Source organism: Littorina saxatilis, linkage group LG17 (assembly GCF_037325665.1).
Source record: "Littorina saxatilis isolate snail1 linkage group LG17, US_GU_Lsax_2.0, whole genome shotgun sequence".
Lineage (NCBI taxonomy): Eukaryota > Metazoa > Mollusca > Gastropoda > Littorinimorpha > Littorinidae > Littorina > Littorina saxatilis.
This window is the reverse complement of record NC_090261.1, coordinates 49845408-49868761: the sequence shown is the minus strand read 5'-3', so window position 1 is coordinate 49868761 and position 23354 is coordinate 49845408. Positions and strand designations below refer to the sequence as shown.

Genomic DNA, 23354 nt, shown 5'->3' with positions numbered 1-23354 from the left:
GCAGCCAGTAGATTCTTTTTGTGATGAAAATCATGGTACAGTGTAATTTGGAAACTGAAAATAGTCATTTTACATATATTTTGGGTTTTGACATGAGTTAGTAACTCTCACATAAAAATAGTGCGCAAGACACAGAGAAAATGGCTAACTAAAGCATACTGCTTGACTTTAGTGACAAAAATTGCTTAGTATCTAAATCTAATATACTTTTATATGCAAAATTGCTGTTCCACTACAACCTTAACTTTCATGGCTAGCATTTAAGGACAAAAAACACTCTCAGTGGAGATAGTAGGAAAGTTCATAACTTTCTCACAAGAATTTTTTATTTCTCAATTACTCAAACACCAATGAATGAACTTGATGCAAACTTTCAGTGTGACTGCTGCTAGTGGATCCAAATGCATTACAAAGCTAGGTGTTCCCCAACCAGTCAATTTACTCTTTTTATAAGGCAAAAGGTTGGAAAGTTCATAACTCTTTTTTCACAAGAAAATCTGCACGTAAACTTCAAACTACTTTTGAACATGCAAAAACAAGTCAAACAACCCTTTTTATGTTTTATACCTCTGCAAAACATACTGTAAAATACTTTTTTACAAAAATATATCAGGTTTCAATCTTTAATTATTATTTAGAGCTGATCAGTGAACAAAAATGAAGTCTTACGGAAATAGTTATGAACTTTCTGTGAAATTTTGTCTCCCCATTTTCTGCAGGCTCACTGACAAAATTCAAAAACTTTGCTTTGTCAAAGGTACATTTGAGTTTTACTGGCTCAGTGAAAAGTCATTCATGACATTCTGTCCCATAAATATGACAGAGTAGACCATGTTTCAATATGCTGTAAGGTCATGTCACAAAAAATGGCCAAAATGTAGTGCTGCTGACTTCAGATAATGGCGACATTTTCATTAAAAACAACAACTGAGCACACAATGTTTCTCTAGGTGTGTACTTCATACTTTTTTTTACAAGTCTCATTAATCTTTACAAGGATTTTATTTTTCTTTGATGTAAAAATCAGGTTAGAGCCAAGGTTGCACAGCTATTTCAGCTGTGGACACCATTTCAGACTTAAGGCCATATATTACTTGTTGTACATGCCATATGAAAATGACATTGTGAGGCCTCTCTGATGAGAGGACACCTCCCACTCCCACTCCCATTCCCACTCCCACTCCCAGTAAAAGATGTATACCTTCTGTCATTCTTTTGTTCGTCTTCTTGACCAAGGTATACCTCTCATGAAAGGCCACCTACAGTGTATGGACACTTTCTTTTGGTGGCAAGGGTGTCTTTTCATTACAAGTACCACTGTGGTGGCTGAAGATGAGCTGTGGTTCACTGGCCAGAGCTTGTCAAGTAGCAGGAAAGAGAAGAAATTGTTCACATTCTCAGGACCAGGAAGTAATGAAAATAGAGAATGACGTTATGTGGCAATGTTTAAGGAAGAGGGAAATTTAATTTCTTTGAAGAGTATTTGACACTGTTATTCAGGGAAAAGGAAAGGGTGTTAGTCTATTACTGTTAGCATTTGCCTAGCTGTTAAGTTTTATTGAAAACTGTGAATAGACAGCATTGTGAGACCTTGTGTAAAGTGCTTGTCAATAACAATGTTATACAATGTAGTAAATGTGTGTGTGCCTTTTCTTACATTAAATAAGACTACGCCTTAAAGAAGGAAAAACAAGTCGCGTAAGGTGAAATTACTACATTTAGTCAAGCTGTGGAACTCACAGAATGAAACTGAACGTAGTCCGCCGCTAGTGCGAAAGGCAGTGAAAGTGACGAGCCTGTTTGGCGCGGTAGCGGTTGCGTTGTGCTTCATAGCACGCTTTACTGTACCTCTCTTCGTTTTAACTTTCTGAGCGTGTTTTTAATCCAAACATATCATATCTATATGTTTTTGGAATCAGGAACCGACAAGGAATAAGATGAAATAGTTTTTAAAACGATTTCGGAAATTTAATTTTAATCATAATTTTTATATTTTTAATTTTCAGAGCTTGTTTTTAATCCGAATATAACATATTTATATGTTTTTGGAATCAGAACATGATGAAGAATAAAATAAAAGTAATTTTGGATTGTTTTATAAAAAAATAATTTTAATTTCAATTTTCAGATTTTTAATGACCAAAGTCATTAATTAATTTGTTAGCCTCCAAGCTGAAATGCAATACCGAAGTCCGGCCTTCCTCGAAGATTGCTTGGCCAAAATTTCAATCAATTTGATTGAAAATTGAGGGTGTGACAAAAAGCCGGATATGACGTCATAAAAGACATTTATCAAAAAAATGAAAAAAAACGTCTGGGGATATCATATCCAGGAACTCTCAAATTTCATAAAGATCGGTCCAGTAGTTTACTCTGAATCGCTCTACACACACGCACAGACAGACACATACACACACACACACACACACACACACACACACACACACACACTCACACCCACCACGACCCTCGTCTCGATTCCCCCTCTATGGTAAAACACTCAGTCAACACTTGACTAAATGTAAAAACAGTGTTCAACTAAGTATAAGATTGTGATGAGTGATTGCTGAAGGGGGGGGGGAGAGAAATAAATATTGGTTTATATTAACTCACTGCTTGGAATTATTTTTCAAGCTGTTGACTGTTGTGCTTACAAATTGAGTAATCTAAATCACAATTTTTCATTTATGGGTATTGTTAGGTAACCAAATTGACTCAAAACACTTTGCAGGCATTTTATTAGTATCACCTCTCATTTGAAAAAAGACATTAGAGTCTACGAGTTTTGCTCAAAGTCAGAAGGACAGCCATGTGGTTCAACCTTTCTGTGAAATGGGGACAATGGTACAATGTATTCTAGCAATCAAAGAAAATTGTTATTTTAAAACATTTTGATTTGAGTGGAACTTATGGGGTTTTAACTGCCTATCCCTTTCTTCTCCTTGTGCTAGTTTTAATCAGCGGATGACCTGTTCTTTGCTGTTTTAGGAGTTTGTGCTGTGAAATTGGATGAATCCATCCGGAAGAGGTCTGACCATCATTTTCTCTCTTTGACCAGCTTTTCTGCCTAGCAAAAATCAATTTCCTCATTCTTCACTAAATTTATTCTGTTTCTGTGGCACTTCTGTTCTTGCACAACAAAAACGTCAATCATAGTTCTTCTTGAAGAAAAGAAGAGTTAACACTAACAGTGGAGGATGTCTCCGATTCTTGATGAGAAAGAGTTGGGTCTTTTCCTCCACGTTTTTGATGGGGTTTGTGTTCTGGAGAAGTAGAGTATGAGGACTGAGGTAGTGTTTTTTTGAGAGTGAACATATAGAGGAAGAGGTACAGGATGGCAGATAAGTGTTCTGTGGAAAGAATCAGGCCAAGAAAGAAAGTATTCAATGTTTAATAAGAAAAGAAGTCGGTGATGAGTTGATTCTTTACTGAAAAAAATAAAGAATCAAAAAAATTTCAGTAAAGAATCAACTCATCACCGACTTCTTTTCTTATTTTTCCACATTGATTCTTCAGTCACCATTACATTTTTCAATGTTTGTTATTCCCTGACTGACCATATATTTTTCTCCCCACGCTAGAACTTTTTTTGATTCTTCAAGTTCAAGTTTAAAAAAAAAATGTTCAATAAAAATGACAAAACTCGATTTTGCAGACTTTTCAAGGAAAGTTAATCTTCTCTGACATCCAGGGGACACCGCTAGCACAATTTCTGGCAAATTAGAAGAAGAAAAAAAAAAGATTTAAATTTGATAATAAAAAAGAAAGTTACAGGCCATCAAATCATACTTTTTTTGGGCCTTGTCACCGGAAAAAAAAAAAAAAATTTTTTGGGGGGGGCTTATCTTTTCAGTCTGTCTTTGCTGTAGTTTGCAAGCCACATTTGTTTAGTTACTCAATCAGTCAATGTTAGATCTCCTGTTGATGCACACAGGTGTGCGAGTATAGGTGCGCATGTGTGTGTATTCTCAGTGAAAATGGCTTTACTTCCAGACTTGTAAATTTTGTATTCAACAGACTCTATAGATCTATGTGCATAAGTGCAGTTTAGCAGATTGACATTTTCCATGTCCTCAACCTAGAAATACCCAGTTGGCAGTCCCACTCCTCTCTCCATTAACTCTGCTGTCTGTTGGAAGAGGAGGTGATTGGGTTGGAGGATGCTGAATCGAGATTGCACTAAATTTGGACACTGGAAAGGGAACGATTTTGTATGCACTAAATTTAGACACTGAAAAGGGATCGATTTCTGAAGACATCTATCGAACTGTGAGCTAGAGTCACAGCAGCAACACCCACTCTTTCCTCCATAACCCTTCCTTCCTCTCTCTCCCCCCCCCCCCCCACCCCACCCCACCCCACTGCCGATCCGCAGCAGTAGAACTAGAAGGGCAAAATCTATTTGTGACAGTGTCCTAGAGAGGGCAGGGCCGACAGGGTTGGAGATGTCCACTGTGTACCCCCTAGCCACTGTTTCTCCCAAACCAGATTAGACTCCTCCGTGGAGAGAGAGGGGGGCGGGGGGGGGGGGGGGGTACAAGTGTGCGAACAGCTCATCAAGGGAATGATGGCCAGGACTGGGACTGCTTGGACCGGCGATTCGGCGGAGGGGGAGAATGTGGGAGGGGGGGGGGGGTCCTTGAATTTTTTGCTCAGGTTGATTTGCTTTACAGTGGGGAGGGGAGGGGTAGCTTTTGAGAGATGGGGGAAACTTGGGGAGGGAGAGCTGTTTTAATTTGTTTTTCAGCCAAGGTTGATTTGCTTTATAGTGGGGGAGGGAAGGCAGAAAGATGGCTGTTGCTTTGATTGTGTTTTGTGCCCAGGTTGATGTGCTTTACAGTGGGTCTGGGAAGGTGTACTGATTAAGCTAGGTGGATTAGAGTTACACAGCCCTCGGCTTGTTTAGTAGCCGGGAGAGTCACACACAACATGAAAGGGGGACAGCTGTGATGCGAGAGGGATGGTATGTCGGCCAAATGTCACCACTGCCCAAGCTAGGCAGTCTAAAGGGTAGGGTGGAATACAGTGGAACCCCCCCTTGTAATACAGGACCCCTGCATTAAAGTGTTAACACACACACACACACACACACACACACACACACAAATATGCAGAGAAAGTTAGAATGACCACAATGAAGAAAAGAAGAAGAAACTAGCACACAGTAGCATTAGCACACCTCCTCTTCTCCGAGTCCGATTTCTAAGGTTTTCAGTTAATAATTATGGATTTATTCTTTGATTACGATGAGTAGATTACACAAACAAGATACACAAAGAAAGGATCAATTAAAAAAAATCCATAAGGCTTATAGGATGATCTAGAATCATGTCTCCTACTTTTTCTACTACTACTAGTACATGTACTTCTACTACTGCTACTACTACTGCCGAGTACTGGTACTATTACTAATTATTTATCTCCGGTTTAACACCTTATGGGCTAGTTTTCTCGTACCTTCATGTTGCTCTTGCAACTATAGGGGGGGGGGGGGGGGGTCACTCACTGAGGTGTAGGGCACTATCCCTGAACATGCATAGCTATAGGGCTTCTCTTTTCACCTGAGTCTATTTCTGCCCGTGGTTTCAGGAATGTCAATAAGCGAGCGCTACTATTGACCTACTTTTGCTGAGCACTCTGTGTAGCACCCGCAGAGGTATGTTTTGGAAATGTCTTGGTTTCCATTGACACACCCAACTATAGTGCAGTTAGGGGGGAATCTCTGCTCGTGCCTCTTTCATCAGGCCAAACAGTTGATAAAACATTCTGAATGGAGCAACGATTGAACACTCTGTCAGTATTGAAAAGTACTTCTGACTGCAGGAGGTGTTTATTGTTGTTTTTGTTGTGTGTATGTGGTTTGTTTAGCTCTGCTTAAGTCCAGCATGCTTCTTTTTTCAGGCTAAGCTGTTGGTAGGAAATTCTGAATAGAGTTTTACAATTGAGCACTCGGTGAATAGTTATAAACAATTCTGACAACTGGCGTTTCGGGGCGGCTCAGATTTTCTACTTCTAGAAAGGAGGACTGAACTTCAATAAATTGTGAAAGCTATTTTCAAGGTTTTATTTTTGGTCTCTCATTAAAGGGGATGTTTATCTTCTTCTTCTTCTTCTGCGTTCGTGGGCTGAAACTCCCACGTACACTCGTGTTTTTTGCACGAGTGGAATTTTACGTGTATGACCGTTTTTTACCCCGCCATTTAGGCAGCCATACGCCGTTTTCGGAGGAAGCATGCTGGGTATTTTCGTGTTTCTATAACCCACCGAACTCTGACATGGATTACAGGATCTTTTTCGTGCGCACTTGGACTTGTGCTTGTGTGTACACACAGGGGTGTTCGGACTCCGAGGAGAGTCTGCACACAAAGTTGACTTTGAGAAATAAATCTCTCGCGGAACGTGGGGACGAACTCACGCTGACAGCGGCCAACTGGATACAAATCCAGCGCGCTACCGACTGAGCTACATCCCCGCCCACAAAGGGGATGTTTAGTTAAGGATTGGTTCTTCAAAGCTACATCCCCGCCCACAAAGGGGATGTTTAGATAAGGATTGGTTCTTCCAAGTATAAATGAATAAGGAAAATTGTGTGCGTGTAAAATCCACCCTGAGCTAGCTTGTACATGTAATTCAAGTTGAGTACTAGTAGTACATGCACTGCTTCCTTATCTTTCCCTCTTATGTGTATTTTTACAAGCATACACTTCCGTTACCTGTCATGTTATGCTCATAATGCAGTGTCATGCACCCCCACCCCTTCTATAAACATACCTATAGATGTGCAAGTGATGTTTTTGCAGAAACCAGGAAGTGTGTGCGTGTTTCTTTTGAAAATGTTCCAATTTTGTTTTGAGTATTGTTGAAGATTAGAACAGAAGATTGACATGAGTTTTGTGTAACAGTGAGCATTGCAATTTGCATACATTTGTGTATTCACACACATGTTTTTGTTTTAATTTTTGAGTCACTTGAGAAAAAGTGACTCTATGTAATCGGTCAGTGTTAGTCTGTCCGGCCGGCCGTCCGTAGACACCACCTTAACGTTGGACTTTTCTCGGAAACTATCAAAGCGATCGGGCTCATATTTTGTTTAGTCGTGACCTCCAATGACCTCTACACTTTAACGATGGTTTCGTTGACCTTTGACCTTTTTCAAGGTCACAGGTCAGCGTCAAAGGAAAAATTAGACATTTTATATCTTTGACAAAGTTCATCGGATGTGATTGAAACTTTGTAGGATTATTCTTTACATCAAAGTATTTACATCTGTAGCCTTTTACGAACGTTATCAGAAAAACAAGGGAGATAACTAGCCTTTTCTGTTCGGCAACACACAACTTAACGTTGGGCTTTTCTCGGAAACTATAAAAGTGACCGGGCTCAAATTTTATGTGAACGTGACTCATTGTGTTGTGAATAGCAATTTCTTCCTGTCCATCTGATGCCTCATATAATATTCAGAACTGCGAAAGTGACTCGATCGAGCGTTTGCTCTTCTTGTTACATGCAAAATAAAACATTTAACAGGTGACAGCCGCATTGCCCTCAGCTTCAAAGACCAAGGATGAGCATTACCATTCACATGCATAGCACGTTTCTTTCTGGGTCATCTTGATTTTGAGAATGCCTGAGAGTAAAAGTGATCAGGGATATAGGATCAGTACATAGAGAATACTACATGGCTTGCTGTGTCGTACCAGATTTACACGAGTTGGTTTTTGACTCACATGCGAAGCAAAAGTGAGTCTATGTACTCACCCGAGTCGTCCGTCCGTCCGTCCGTCCGTCCGTCCGGAAAACTTTAACGTTGGATATTTCTTGGACACTATTCAGTCTATCAGTACCAAATTTGGCAAGATGGTGTATGATGACAAGGCCCCAAAAAACATACATAGCATCTTGACCTTGCTTCAAGGTCAAGGTCGCAGGGGCCATAAATGTTGCCTAAAAAACAGCTATTTTTCACATTTTTCCCATTTTCTCTGAAGTTTTTGAGATTGAATACCTCACCTATATATGATATATAGGGCAAAGTAAGCCCCATCTTTTGATACCAGTTTGGTTTACCTTGCTTCAAGGTCAAGGTCACAGGAGCTCTTCAAAGTTGGATTGTATACATATTTTGAAGTGACCTTGACCCTGAACTATGGAAGATAACTGTTTCAAACTTAAAAATTATGTGGGGCACATGTTATGCTTTCATCATGAGACACATTTGGTCACATATGATCAAGGTCAAGGTCACTTTGACCCTTATGAAATGTGACCAAAATAAGGTAGTGAACCACTAAAAGTGACCATATCTCATGGTAGAAAGAGCCAATAAGCACCATTGTACTTCCTATGTCTTGAATTAACAGCTTTGTGTTGCATGACCTTGGATGACCTTGACCTTGGGTCAAGGTCACATGTATTTTGGTAGGAAAAATGTGTAAAGCATGTGAGTCGTATGGGCTTTGCCCTTCTTGTTTTCGCTCGCAGTTCACTATTTGAAAAAGCAACTAGTGTAAATCTGGTACGACACAGCAAGCCATGTAGTATTCTGTTTATCCTACATACTGTACTTACGTGTATTTTACTGAAAATGTCCTGCATTCGAGGCAGCTAAATTGAAGACGCTTGTTTTGGAACCTCGATCTCTTCTAAAGCCTCGTGCAATCTATTACGTCAAAGCAAAGAAACGTCACTCTGAAAGTGTGGCGTGACGTGTTAGTTCTAAAGATTCATCGAGGGTAATTAGCGAGCGCAATTTTTTTTCTTCTATAATGACGTTTGTCTCGGTGACTTTGGTATCATAAGCAGTGGAAAAACAGGTCCCTGCCAGACTTGCTTGACATGACCTCATTTACATGATATACACACGTGTGATTTGAACGATTATTATCTCACGGGTGTCTCTCACGTATGTAGGATAAACCACGGTTTACATGCACAGCGCACAAGTTAATCATCAATACATCATAATTTCATAATGTTATACTTACAGCCACAAGTGTGCATGTGCACCAGTAGTGTATGTTTGTGTTAAGATCTGTAAGTGGCACCTGAGACATGTTTGTGTGTGTAAGAGAGAGAGGGGAGTGTCACTTCTCTGCCCTGAGGCTATAGGCCACTTTATTCTGGGTTTTATTTAGGTAACATGGGGAGAGGATGTGTCTGTATGCAAACGAATAGCAAGCATGATACAAAAATTATTCACTATTAAATTTAGTATTACGCAGGTTTCCCATATGATCCTAAACAATTGACTGCAGTATTGTGCATTGTTTGTAATACCTTTGTGCTTGCCTCCTGACAGACACACCCCCAGCAGAGCAGCAAGAACTGTTCATCAAGAAGCTGCAACAATGCTGCGTTGTCTTCGACTTCATGGACCCGGTGACGGATCTCAAGAGCAAGGAGATCAAGCGTGCCTGTCTCAACGAGCTGGTCGACTACATCACTGCCACCCGCAATGTCCTCACCGAGCCCGTCTACCCGGATATAGTGCGAATGGTCAGTCTCCATTTCACTTGCTTTTGTTTGTTATAGCAATGTTTTTTTCTGTGGTTGTTATTGTTGCTGTTTGTAAAGCAATGTTTGTCTGTGGTTGTTATTGTTGCTGTTTGTAAAGCAATGTTTGTCTGTGGTTGTTATTGTTGCTGTTTGTAAAGCAATGTTTGTCCGTGGTTGTTATTGTTGCTGTTTGTAAAGCATGTTTGTCTGTGGTTGTTATTGTTGCTGTTTGTAAAGCATGTTTGTCTGTGGTTGTTATTGTTGCTGTTTGTAAAGCATGTTTGTCTGTGGTTGTTATTGTTGCTGTTTGTAAAGCAATGTTTGTCCGTGGTTGTTATTGTTGCTGTTTGTAAAGCATGTTTGTCTGTGGTTGTTATTGTTGCTGTTTGTAAAGCATGTTTGTCTGTGGTTGTTATTGTTGCTGTTTGTAAAGCAATGTTTGTCTGTGGTTGTTATTGTTGCTGTTTGTGAAGCTATGTTTTTTCTGTGGTGTATTTGTGTTTTTCTGTCTTCTTCTTCTCGTTTACTCCTTTTAGACTGTCTTGCAGCTATTTAGGTGTCATCTGCATGCACTAAGTGGTCTTGCTGAACACACTCAGGTAAACCCTAATGTGCATACAAACAGTACACTTACACAGGTGTAGTGTATGCACACATACACAAGAGATGCAGGCACATGTGTATACAGACGACATGAAGGCACAGACGTATACAGACATATCTATACATGTACACATACACATGCATGCCCACAATCTTTGGACTTTATGCACAGCAACAAATATGAAGGTAAGATGATGATGTACTAAGATGGACATACACATGTATGGAAGTTGGAACCTGCGTGCACAAGTTAACATTAATTTGCATTTGCCCAGGAAAGGCCTGTGAATCCTGACTGGAGTTGGATTAGGTAGCACTAGTAACGTAACCTGTCATCAGAGAATGTTAGTGTAATTTGCAGAGCCCCCCCCCCCCCCCACAAACACACGCACACGCAAAACCATCCGTCTGAATCAAGGTTATGATTACTTTTACTTTAATTCGGGTCACAATAGTTTGAGTACCTTTCTTGTCTTTACCGCCGCACTAGATCATGATGATATCAGACTCTTTGTGAGAAGGCAGAATGCCCTGGGATGAACTTTCTTATCTCTTTAAGATCAGAACACACACTGGTTGAACTTTTATTCACTGAAGTTCATCTTAGCATAGAGTTACACTTTCATCTGTAACCCTTAGAGCCCCCTCCCCGTGCCCATCATCATCAGTTCTGGGGGTAAGGGGGGTCCCCTCTCTCTCTCTCTCTCTCTCTCTCTCTCTCTCTCTCTCTCTCTCTCTCTCTCTCTCTCTCTCTCTTCTCTCCCTCTCTCCTCTCCCTCTCTCTCTTCTCTCTCCTCTCTCTCCTCTCTCTCCCTCTCTCTCTCTCCCTCTCTCTCTCTCTCTCTCTCTCTCTCTCTACTCTCTACTCTCTTCTCTTCTCTCTCTCTCTCTCTCTCTCTCTCTCTCTCTCTCTCTCTCTCTCTCTCTCTCTCTCTCTCTCTCTCTCTCTCAGTTCTGCTATGGACACCTAACTCAGTAACAAGAACAGTGAAGGTTCTGTTTTGCTCATCGGTCTGTGTGAAGGCATTGGTCCAAACCCGACCTAACTATTCTTTTCTGTCCGGTTGACAGCGTGACCATACTTACACTGACTGTGACCATATTTACACTGTGACCATACTTACACTGCGGGGTCCGCACATGCTGTCCTCCTTAGTTTCTCTGCACAGCAGATAAGGTCACCCGTCTGATCAGATCGGATCTTGCTGACCCGTCTGATCAGATCGGATCTTGCTGGAGTCTCCCTTGTAGCAGAATGCAGCGACAATGAGCTCTTGTTGCCATGGTTACGGAACTCTGTGTTGGTCAGCACTTTGCCGTGACAGGTTAGCCTTCACTGGATCGTCCTCTTTACAAGTAGGGATAGGGTTACACGAAGAGGAACATTTTGTTATTCAGCTCCCAGAAGATTCTAATTTATCCCCGGATTTTTGTTTTAGGGGGTAGGGGGGAGGGCAGCGTTGTTTTTTGGACAGTTTTATTGATCTACCCAAAAGATCTTCCATGGTGTTCACGGATTTGTTTTTCACATAACTCGGATGGTTTCATCAGCTCCAGTGAAATTCAGGTCTGTCCATTCTGTCAGGCCTTGATCCACAACGACCAAACCCTAGGTAGATTAGACTGTAGGCTTGTGCTCTGACCGAGTAGTGCTAAGTTTGGCAGCCGGTGTAACACGAGAAAATTACTCGCACGAGATTTTTACTCCGGAGTAAACATTTCGTACGAAAAAGTTACTCCCTTCACGAAAAAAGCACTCCCCCATTACACGAGAAAATTACTCCCCAAGACAGGTGAGTTCCGAGTAGACATTTCGTACAAAAATGTTACTCCCTGGACGAATAAATAACGAATAAATTACTTCACCCCAACACAAGCAATTTAACTTCCCATGCCAGGTGTACGACATTTTTACTCCCTTGTCCCCTGTTAGTCTTGGTGGTGGAAGGGGTGGAAGGAGGGTAGCGCGACATTCGTGTGTGCGAGATCACTTATTGGCATTATCCCTTCGCCCGCATCCCATTTTTGCGTACAAAATTTTTACTGGAAGTAAAAACAAGAGGCGAAGCCTTCAAGGCTCACGTAAGAAATCGACAAACAGTAACACAAACTCAATCACTCCGTCACACATACACGCACACACACACACACACACACACACACACACACACACACACACACACACACACACACACACACAGTAAGCATAGGTGAAACTATGCAAGAAAGCGAGACCCTGGATCTGCCAAGAAGTCTCGGCCCGCTCACAATAACAATGACCGAGACTTTCAGTAATTCCTTTGCGTGACGTCTAACCCTCTTACGTCATAATATGACGTCTTCAAATAGTTTCTATCACACACGTCGAACACTTTTGACCGAGACTGACGTAATCCATAGACTCGGAAATGTTAAAGTTTCTACCACAGACATACACACATACATACATACATACATACATACATACGCACGCACAGACAGACAAAGTTTATCATCGCATAGGCTACACTTACGTGAGCCAAAAATGGGGGGTAAAAATTTCGTGGAGGGAGTAATTTTTTCGTGCCTTGGGGAGTTCTTTTCTCGTACGAAAAGTGTACTCGGAGTAAGAATTTCGTACGAAATATTTATTCCGGAGTAAATTTTTCGTGGAGTAAAAATTTCGTGTTACACCGGCGTTCTGGTCATGCAAGCTTGTAGGGGGTCTATAGAGGCGGTGGGAATTATGCCAGCTTTCCCAGAACATTTTTCAACTCTCCCACACTGACCACAGCCGCCGCCGGGCATCTCTGTAGCACGAACACAAAGGGCAGCTTAGTTGCCGTTCAGAGATAATGGGGAAGGAAGGGAGGGGGGTTAAGTCACTGAGTTTTATGCCAATGTTATCTTATTGTTTCAAAGAACTGCTCATTATGATAAAGCAGATGGATGTAATCAAGTTTAAATTTGAAATAACATAGTTGGTACAATTAAACATTTCAGATAAATCTGTTCACCACAAGTTTATCACCTACGTGTGGTTAAAGGTATTTTCATACCTGGGAGGATTGATTCACATATTTTTTAAAGCATTCACTTACAGATTGAAACTGCAGAAGTTGGTGCAGTCTCTGATTATTTGAGATGTGAATACTCAACATAGGATTCAGACATTAAAACACAATATATTAAGAAGTGATGATAACAATGTTTAAACATTCTCAGAATGATCAATAAAGGTGTTTTTTTGTGTCTTGCTGGGTTTTTCCCCTTTTTTTTTTACGGTCTCATTGCCATTGCTAGAAAATTGATCTTAGGGTACACATTTGCTCCAGGCTTACTGAAGGACAAAAACTCTTCAAAGCAATATTTTATATTTATCAGTATGACTGTATGTGTGAAAAAAAAATGTAATGAAAACATTCTTCAGCTTTCTGTTATAAAGGTGCAAGAAAGTTAATACTACAAAGGCACAGGGGGGGGGGGGGGGGGATGCATCAAAGAAACTCAGCTGGTATCAGGGTGCCCTTAGCACTTCCTGTTACTGTTAGTGCTCCTCTGCCAAAGAACCCCAGTCTGTTAATACCTTTTGCAGAAGTAAACACACTTGCTGAATGTGATCCCATTTTAGCGCCTGTTAGGTTTAAATGCAGCCAAGCACACCTCTGCCCTGTAAACAAGCTTAGTCTGTGCTTCACAGCTGGCCCAAGGCAGTGCATGTACAGCTCAACCTTCCTTTTAATTCCTAAAAAAAAAAAAATCAAAAAAAATCGGGTCTATAATAGGAGGAACTTTTTCAATAGGACCATATTTTTAGAACAAGATAACAATGAAAGATAGGTGAAAGGGAAGTTAGTGTTGCTGTTTTTAAATGGGGTAAGAACAAAACTGTATCGGGGCTTGTTGCACTGTAAAACACGAAAATAATTTTAAGAATGTGTATAAAAGGAGTAAAATACACACCTTGACGTCAGAAATGACATCACTGAGCCACTTGCAGATATTCACTGAGCGAAAGTGTGTCACTTTGTTCTGTAAAGTGTAGTAGGGCTGGGAGAGAGGGGAGCAGATGCATATCTTCGGCATTGTTATTAGTCATGCAGTCAGTACAGTCGTGATCATTTGTCAGGTTCATCCTCACAAGCACAGCCTCTGCTTTTGGCAGGTTCGTTATACTTCACAGGTACTTGACAGTACCCTCTCTGTCAGCCTTTTTAAACATTTCATAATAGGGGGTACTAGTCTTTATGGTGAGAAATGGCTACAGTGGTACCCCCTGCTACGATCTCCCAAATCAGGTATTAGTATTACATTTAAAAAGAAGAGAGCATTGAAATAAAGGTACATTTGCATACATTATGAACAACAAATTTGTCAAATGAGAGTTTTAGAAGAGGGAAGGCGTTAGAATGGGGGGGGGGGGGGGGGGGGCTTAATGGGGTTGGGGAGGGAGGGTGGGAGGGTTCCACTGTTCCTGTATTACTATAGGGGAAAGCCTACCTGTAAAGGCTGTATTGAACGAGGTAGAAGGCGAAGTGTTTTTCTTTTTGAATGCAGGTTTTGAGTTTTTAGCCACACCCTGAAGAGCTCTTTCCTAGCTAAGTGATTGCAAAGCAGTGCAAGTCGTTTGCAAAGAAGCTTGACGCTGGGGAGCTTTTTATCCCCCGTAAGCTATGCTAGTTTGACAGAGATGGATTGCATGGTGTGGAAAGGGGAAGTAAGGAAAAAGGGTGACAGTTGTTAAGCGCCTGTGTGTGTGCATGCGCGCGTACGTGTTTGTGTGTGTGTGTGTGTGTACAGGAAAAAAAGGCAGAATTGTGAAGTGCCTCTGTGTGTATGTGTGTATAACTATAAGGGAGGAAAGGGTTAAAGTTCTCATTGTCAAGCGCCTGTGTGTGTGTGTGTGTGTGTGTGTGTGTGTGTGTGTGAGGGAATAGAGGATGACAGTGTGCGCGCGCGTGTGTGTGTAAGTGCGTGTGTGTGACTGGGGGATGTTCAGGGAGGAGAGAGAGAAAGACAGGGAGGCAGCTGCAGCATTCAGTTACGTGTGTGTAACCTGATCAAATGATGAAGTAATGAGAATCTAGTAAATGGACATGCATGTTGATGTATGCCATAGCGCCCTAAGCCAAGCCTGCCTTGCCCGCCTGTTTCACAGTGTGGCAGTAGACTTTCTCAGTTCAAATTTTAGGTCTTGGGTTGTAAATCTTTTCTGAACTCACTGATGTTGGCATGTTTTGGCAAGGGATGATTTTTCAGTCTGTTTGTTTCTAAAGAGCTCAGACTTGCATATTCCTCAAGAGGGTGTTAATAATCACTGCACTAGATTATAGCAGTCACTGTGATTGATCATGGCAGTTTTGTTGTTGTGGTTTTTGTTTTGTTTTTTGTTAAATGGAAGTACATGTAATAAAATGAGAAAATGTGTAGAAATTAAAGTGATGCCTTAATTTTCAGTCAGGATATATATGAGTTGTTCTTTGCTACTGGTCACAAGTGGGGGTCAGCTCACACGGACGCATTTTTCAATACAGTCTAGGGGAGAAACTGGTCACAAAGCACCCAGTACATGCCAGAGAGATAGGAGAATCGGCACAATCAAAGAAAATACCAAAATCATTCAATAGATATGGAAATATTAAGATTTACTGTGAAAATGCCAGCAAAAATGGCGTCCAAAAACGGGAACGCACACTTGGTGCGTCTTTGAAGACTTACCTCCCGTTCTGTGTTGTTGATAATAGTCGTGTTTGTGCTGTTGTTGTTGAAATAGTATCTAATAAAACTGATGCAGTTCTTGAAATGTTGCAAATTATTGTTGTCTTTGTGAAATGCGAGAGTGTTCTGAGGCGTAATCTGCATACGGCTGATGTCCCACATAGGGTACCCCACTTCGATCAGCGTATCACTCCAAATGAGCTTCATAGCAGAAAAGCAGATACACTACCAACACACTGCATAACAGATCTACAAGTCTGAGCCAGAATCATTGAAATTTACTTTCTGTATAAAATATTGCAATCAAATTTGTTCACGATGTCCCACAAATAACGCAGGTTACCCTCGCCTTCGATTCAAAGTAACTCCAATCTGACTTAATTACAATCGAAACGCAGATGACGAACTGATTCACCACAAATTTGTGGTATTTTACACACAAATTTCAACTGTGTTGTTTCGCGATAAACAGCCATAAACAAACAAATGTGGCGCCGTCACGTCGCCTTGGAAGGAATAACGCAGGTGACCAAGGCTTGTTTCCGATACCTGTCTGATTAAAATCATCGTTTTTTCACGAATGACGGCTCTTTGGCAGATCTGGTGAGTTGGAAACTGTCTATGAATGTTTCATTTAATGTCAAATGCGTACATTCTTGTCGATATTGTTACCTTTGGGCTCATAAATTAAGTCAATCGTCGTGTTGTCCGAAAGTGACTTTTGTCAGCATAGAACTTACTGTGCTTTGATCATTGACTGAGAAGAATCTTCCGATGACACTAGTTCATTTCACTACGCGACTGCAGATCTGCAAGGAAACTTATGGCAGGGGAAATAAGCTTAACTGAAGACGAATAAGCGGAGTAACTGTTCTTCAACGGATTGCTCTTACACTGATCTAAATATTTAGATCTTGTCGTCTGCTAGTCTGCTAGTAAGTAGTCTTCGGTCGTGTGAACGTCACATCTATTTCGACTGTGTGCATCGATCCGTGTAGTGAAATGTTGATCTTTGATGATTTGGCAACATAACTTCGCTAAATGTGCTTCGAGTGTATCTCCCCGTTAACCGCATTTGAAAACGTCTTTTAACAAGACCATGTTTCGACAGCCCAGACGGGGAGGATCCTCGATAGCTCACAGGGTATATAATGTTTTACGCCGTTTTTTGAAGAATCCTTTCAAATTTGCTATTCCAAAAGTACCTCATGACACGACTCGAGTGGCAAAGAACATTCTCTGCAATTCCTGTCTCAGTCCGTGCAGCCGTTTCGGGTCCTATCGTCATCATACAAACATACACACAGACACACAAGAACCAGCTTTAAAAGTTAGATTATGTAGGAACCATGTGAACCAGTGATTTTTTCTTATGTACAACAGATACTACAGTATTTCTGCTTTATGAAAAGCAATATTTCAAAAACAAAACTAGAGATTTGAATTTTGACCACTTTTCCCCCTTTCTGTCACCAGTACTGAAGAACAACTCATATATATACTGTATGTCAGTACCAGCCAGACGAATGAAAAACATTCTGTTACTTGTATATAATTTATGTGTTTCCCTTTTTCACAGTCAAATATTTATGTATAATTGTGAGCAGTAACATCAATAAGAGAAAAGAAATTACTGCTACTTTTGCCTCCCGAGACAAATAAACTATACTATTATGTTTAAATAAGCACTAAGTAACTGAAATAGTGTAGAAAAAATGGCTGCTAACATTGTACTAGGATTGCTTCAAGTTAGAACTCTTGACTGAAGTGAAATAATGTATTACAATCCTTCTTCATTCTACAAGTGGTAAATACAGAAGTCTTGTTCTTAAATTTCACTAGGAATGCTTCAGGTTTAAAGTTCTGTCTGAAGAGAAGCAATTTATTTACAAGTATTCTTCTTCATTCCTCGAGGGGAAAATATGGAAGTGGTTTTACGGAAGGTTTTTCTCTGATTGTGAAACAGGTGTGGACAATTACGCGTGAATAACCTGCAGAAGTGTAAGTATGTTGGATTATTGTAGGGGTAGCAGGTCTTCGGCACCTAATCTCTGGCACTTGCACAACCTTTTGTGCTGGTCACACAAGTCAGACCTGCCTTCTTTCCCAGCCTTGGCATGGCATCGACGTTTATTGATCAACCTGGCCAGCACTAAATCACTGCAGAGCCAGCATCTGATCAACAGGAGTTTAGCCTGCTTTTGTGGCGAATGCAAATTATGCACACAAATATTCATTTTCTTCCATGGGGTTCTGTCACTGGTAGATTAATCTACCGTCTTTATCTGAACACAAATATGTGTCTTTTCAGGGGGTTTTGTCACCTGTAAATTAATATATGGTCTTACCTGTACACTAATATTCATTTTCTTGCAAGTTTTTTTTTTATGTCCCTGGTAGATTAGTATACAGTCTTACCTGTCTCACTTGAATAGATTCTGAGAACAGAGGCTGGTGCTGGGTGAAAAACAGATTGTTCCGCCTGGTTATTCATTGGGAACAATTTTCATAATGATACTGAAAGTTGGATGGATGTTAGATGTATTTTAGAAAATTGATGAAGAGGATTCAAAAATGGATTGAAGAAGGATAAGAGCTTTAATTTATTTTGACTTGGGATGGTTTTTGTTAAGGTTTGTGGGGGTTATTCAGCATAATGCATGATGTCTTGTTGAAGGAGTACACAAAAAGGAGTACGTTTACTGAAGGACATGTCCATTAATTATCTCTTGGATGTGTCCACTTTTAAAGGCAACTGGTACCTTAATTACCCTTACCAGACACAGCAAAGATGACTATTGTGGTATGAGTAGAGAGGTAGTAGTCTACCTAATCAGGCTTTCCTGTTGAGCAAATATCTTCGCTAAAACTACTGGTAGTAACAAAAGTCTTACAAAGGCTTGCACATTGGCAGCATCCACTGTGGCGTTTTGGTCCTTCTTATGCCAGAAGACTGCATTAGTCAAACCCTTTGTCTTCACTAATTAGGCAGTCTGCTGGCCTTATATATGCTGATGTCTTAACTGGAAAGCTAATGGCACAGGTCTTTGAGCACACATAAATACAGATACATGTAGAACAAATGTTCCCTTGTCAGAAAAATCAATAAATCTGCTTCTTTTCTTCTTTTTTGTGTGTCTTTTTTTCTTGCCATTTAGCAGCTGGGAGTGCTTCCAAGGATTGTCTATATCCCACAATTTATGATAATTGATTTCGTTTCGGTGATATACTGTCTGTATTGTTTCTTTCTCTTTTTCTTTATTCGCCATAGCCTACTATTAGGTTTGCAGGTTTTGAGTTCTTTTAACATTGAAGCTCAAAGCTAACTGGCAGATAAACCTCAAACGATGACATTAGCTCTCCAGGGGTTTGAAAGCTTTCAAAAGAAGTCATCCCATATTCTCACACTACTGTATCAGAAAGCAAAGAATTCCTTGTCATTGGTGAGAATTAACAATAAGCTAATGAGAAATGCACATGTGCTCCACAGATATCTGGAAATGTTCAGCAGTCTCTGACCCTTTCAGTTTATTTGCATCACAGTGGCGACCAGAGGGAAAAGAGGGAAGGAAGACGGCAACTGTGACAAGAATGTAATTACACTGATTGAGACTCATCTGCAAAGGGGCACCAGCAAAACTCATCTAACCAATATTTCTGCTGCAGCCACAAGTGTGGAAAGCTGTTGTTTTCATGACTCTATTTACATGTACTTGGGTCACACAAAAATTCCTTTTCCGTCATTAATTGCACGACACTGTACTATAAAATGTCATGACGCTGTGCGCTGAAGCATCAACATTTTGTATACAGTTTTGTTCATTGGGTTTCAATTGATTCAGAACTTGTTTACATGAGAATATTAGATGAAGGAAAACTGTGGTCTTAGAGCACTGAGTTCTCATGGGAAACAAAGAACCATGATTTTGCAAGCTGAAAGTTGTCTGAAAATTGCCGAAACATTTTGTCAACCTTGGCGGAAGAATATAAAGCCTAGGATGCACAAACAGGTATGCTGCTAGGGTTTATATTCTTTGGCAATTTTGCATCAAATGTTTGAAAATTTTTACAAATTTCCGACATTTTCATTGTAAAAACAAAATGGTGAAATCAAAATGGTGGCAAAGTATTTGGCGATTTCGGCATTTTGTCATGTACCGACGCCAAAGCCAAAGGACATTCCTTTGTGTATACAGTATGTGTGTGGCTTTGTACTGTAAGACAACAGGAAATATCCCATTTTCTTGCCGGCTTGTCTTGGAAGTCGTGTGACACAGGGAGGCTGGGCATCTGGTTCCAGCGGAGATCAATCACAGCTGAGATTGGGAGGGATGTTTGTGTGATGTATTGATCGCGTGGGGGAGGAAGCGTCGTCAGCATCTTCCTTTCTTTCTTTGTGTCTGTCTTTTCGGCCAATGCAAGCCACATTACATTAACACACAAACACACACACAAACACACACACACCCTCCCCCTCCCCGTCCCCCTCTACCTCCATCCCGACGACTTTGAATCAACTCCTCTAGAAGCATTTTTACTTCCTTCTCTTTTTGCCTTCTCGATCTCCAATCTTGTCCTACTGTTTCTTGCGCAGTCTTGTTATATATGTATATATGTGTGTGTGTTTTTCGCAGAATGTCCAGGTATAACGTAACACGTTTTTCCTGCCCCTCACATTTCACTCCCTATTTCATCCCACTCCCACCTTCCCTCCACCCGTATCATCCCCATCTTATTATACAGTTGTTTCTCTTTTAGCACGTCCAGGAATTCTTTGATGGACGTCCTTTCCACTCCCCTTCCTAACACCCCACTCCCACCACCCCCTTTCCTATTTACTTGTTTGTTTTACAGTTTAATGTTTCTGTTGTTGTTGACACCGGATGCGTCCAGTTTGTGTCTTGTCCTTCCAGCAGCTTCATCATCTAAAAGTGTCATCATCTGGAATGCTATGCCTGTTACAGTGTTAGCATTTAAAACCAAACAGCGGGAAAGAGAGAGAGAGCATTTTTTTTTCAATTTCTGTTTTGGTTTCTCTGCCCCAATGAAGTCGTAGTTGTGGATCGATAGTGTTCTGCGTGTCAAGGTTTGTGGCATTTTCCCCCCAGTGACGTAATTATTTTTTAGTGGCGGTGTGACGTATACGATTGAATACCATTAGGCTCAGTCACCTTTGTGCGCTTGGTAGTTGCAGGCCTGAAAGTGGCGAGCATTTTACTCGCCATGGCGAGTAGAAACATAACTGGCGAAATGCGAGTAAAGTTGCTGAAACAAATTGTTGGTTTGGCTAGTAAAGTTTGCTCTCTGGCTAGCAAATTTTCAGAATCACTAGCCAAAGGCGAGTACACCATTTGTTGGACTTTCAGGGCTGAGTTATACTTGTTGTTCCCCCTGAGCGAAGCACTTTCCGTAAGGATTTTTTTTCTTTTTAGGATACCACTTGTTGGTTGAACTAGGAATAAATAATTATGTGTCTTCAGAAGTGCTGTCAAAATATCAGCGCAGCCAGTGCTTAATTTCTTTTCTCTCTCTCTCTCTCTCTCTCTCTCTCTCTCTCTCTCTCTCTCTCTCTCTCTCTCTCTCTCTCTCTCTCTCTTCCCCCCTCCCCTCTCTCTTCCCCCCTCCCCTCTCTCTCTCCCCTCCCCTCTCTCTCTCCCCCCATCTCCCTTCCCTCTGTCTCTCTCCCCTCCCTCCCCCTATCCTCTCTCCCCACTCACACTGCCACCTGCCCCTCTCTGTCTTTCACACACGTTTTACTTTTTCGTCAGCGCCGAGTTTGGACACGAGCCCAAGTGTCACTCAGCTCCGAGCATATACATGTATGTATCCCTCTTTCTTGGCTTCACTCTATTTCCTTGTTTCACCCTTGATACTTGGCTGTTTGACTGTTTTTACATGTGGTCAAGTTTTGACTAAATGTTTTAACATAGAGGGGGAATCGAGACGAGGGTCATGGTGTATGTGTGTGTTTGTCTGTCTGTGCGTGTGTCTGTCTGTCTGTGCGTGTGTGTGTGTAGAGCGATTCAGACCAAACTACTGGACCGATCGTTATGAAATTTGACATGAGAGTTCCTGGGAATGATATCCCCGGACGTTTTTTTTATTTTTTTCGATATACTTTTGATGACGTCATATCCGGCTTTTTGTAAAAGTTGAGGCGGCACAGTCACACCCTCATTTTTCAATCAAATTGATTGAAATTTTTGTAAAGCAATCTTCGACGAAGGCCGGACTTCGGTATTGCATTTCAGCTTGGTGGCTTAAAAATTAATTAATGACTTTGGTCATTAAAAATCTGAAAATTGTAATTAATTTTTTTATAATATATAAAACAATCCACATTTACATCATTTCCTGATTCCAAAAACATATAAATATGTTATATTGGGATTAAAAACAAGCTCTGAAAATTTAAAATATAAAAATTATAATCAAAATTAAATTTCCGAAATCGATTTAAAAACAATTTCATCTTATTCCTTGTCAGTTCCTGATTCCAAAAACATATAGATATGATATGTTTGGATTAAAAACACGCTCAGAAAGTTAAAAACGAAGAGAGGTACAGAAAAGCGTGCTATGCAGCACAGCGAAACCACTACCGCGCTGAACAGGCTCGACAGTTTCACGCCGTTTTGCACAAGCGGCGGACTACGGTCATTGTGAAAAAAATGCAGTGCGTTCAGTTTCATTCTGTGAGTTCCACAGCTTGACTAAATATAGTAATTTCGCCTTACGCGACTTGTTTTAATTCTTCCGCCACTTTGACAGTCGTATTTCTTCTTCAGCTGTACAGTGCATGTCACGTACTCGATTTTATGAGGAAGTTCTTTTCCTGGAAAGTTGCTTCAGGGTGAATGTTCTCTTATTTTCTCCCACCATTTTGGCATCCGTATTTCTTTTATGAGAAGTACAGGTTGAACATAATAGGAGCTGTGCATCAGGCTTACTCTCTGTATGTATGTCGCGTCGATGTTACGAGGAAGTACTTTTCTTGGAATTGGAAGAGATGCTTTTGAGGGAATGTTTACTATTTACTCGCGAACTTCACTTTCATGTGCGGTTAATTCTGTCATCTTCATGTTGTATGTGGAAAATTCCTTGAAACCAAAACTACATCGTCAGGGAAAATATCCCTGTGTTCATTTCGATATGCCCGAGTTAGATTTGGGCAAATCGGGATCAGTGTTTTGGCGCTTTTCGGGCTCTTAATAATTATTACCTATAAGATATGCCTTGGGTCGCTCAGAAGAAACACTTGAACCAACACACACACTCTCTCTCTCTCTCTCTCTCTCTCTCTCTCTCTCTCTCTCTCTCTCCGTCTCCCTCCCTCCTCCCTCCCTCTCTCTCTCTCTCTCTCTCTCTCTCTCTCTCTCTCTCTCTCGGGCAGAGGTTTCAGACCTTACATGCATGCACCCGTATATATGTCAACTATCGATTTGGAACTGGTGATGTTTCGACGACATTCGCCGATGGTGTCGTTTTGTAGCTCCAGTCTTTACCAGCTGCGGTAGCACTTGCAGTTGCACACACGTATCCTGTTAAATGCAGGACGT

At 40.9% G+C, this 23354-nt stretch overlaps 1 protein-coding gene and 1 long non-coding RNA gene across 3 annotated transcripts in view; both read left to right on the top strand.

The window, feature by feature from the left end:
• LOC138953818 (uncharacterized) overlaps positions 1-23354 on the top strand; it is a 455396-nt gene that overhangs the window by 200044 nt on the left and 231998 nt on the right. The window lies entirely within an intron of this gene.
• The window catches only part of LOC138953814 (serine/threonine-protein phosphatase 2A 56 kDa regulatory subunit epsilon isoform-like), a 66676-nt gene that overhangs the window by 17898 nt on the left and 25424 nt on the right, over positions 1-23354 (top strand). For both annotated transcript variants that reach the window (XM_070325758.1, XM_070325757.1), the window contains exon 2: positions 9299-9495. In XM_070325758.1, coding sequence (XP_070181859.1) covers positions 9299-9495 — 197 coding nt within the window. The remainder of the gene's footprint in view (positions 1-9298; positions 9496-23354) is intronic.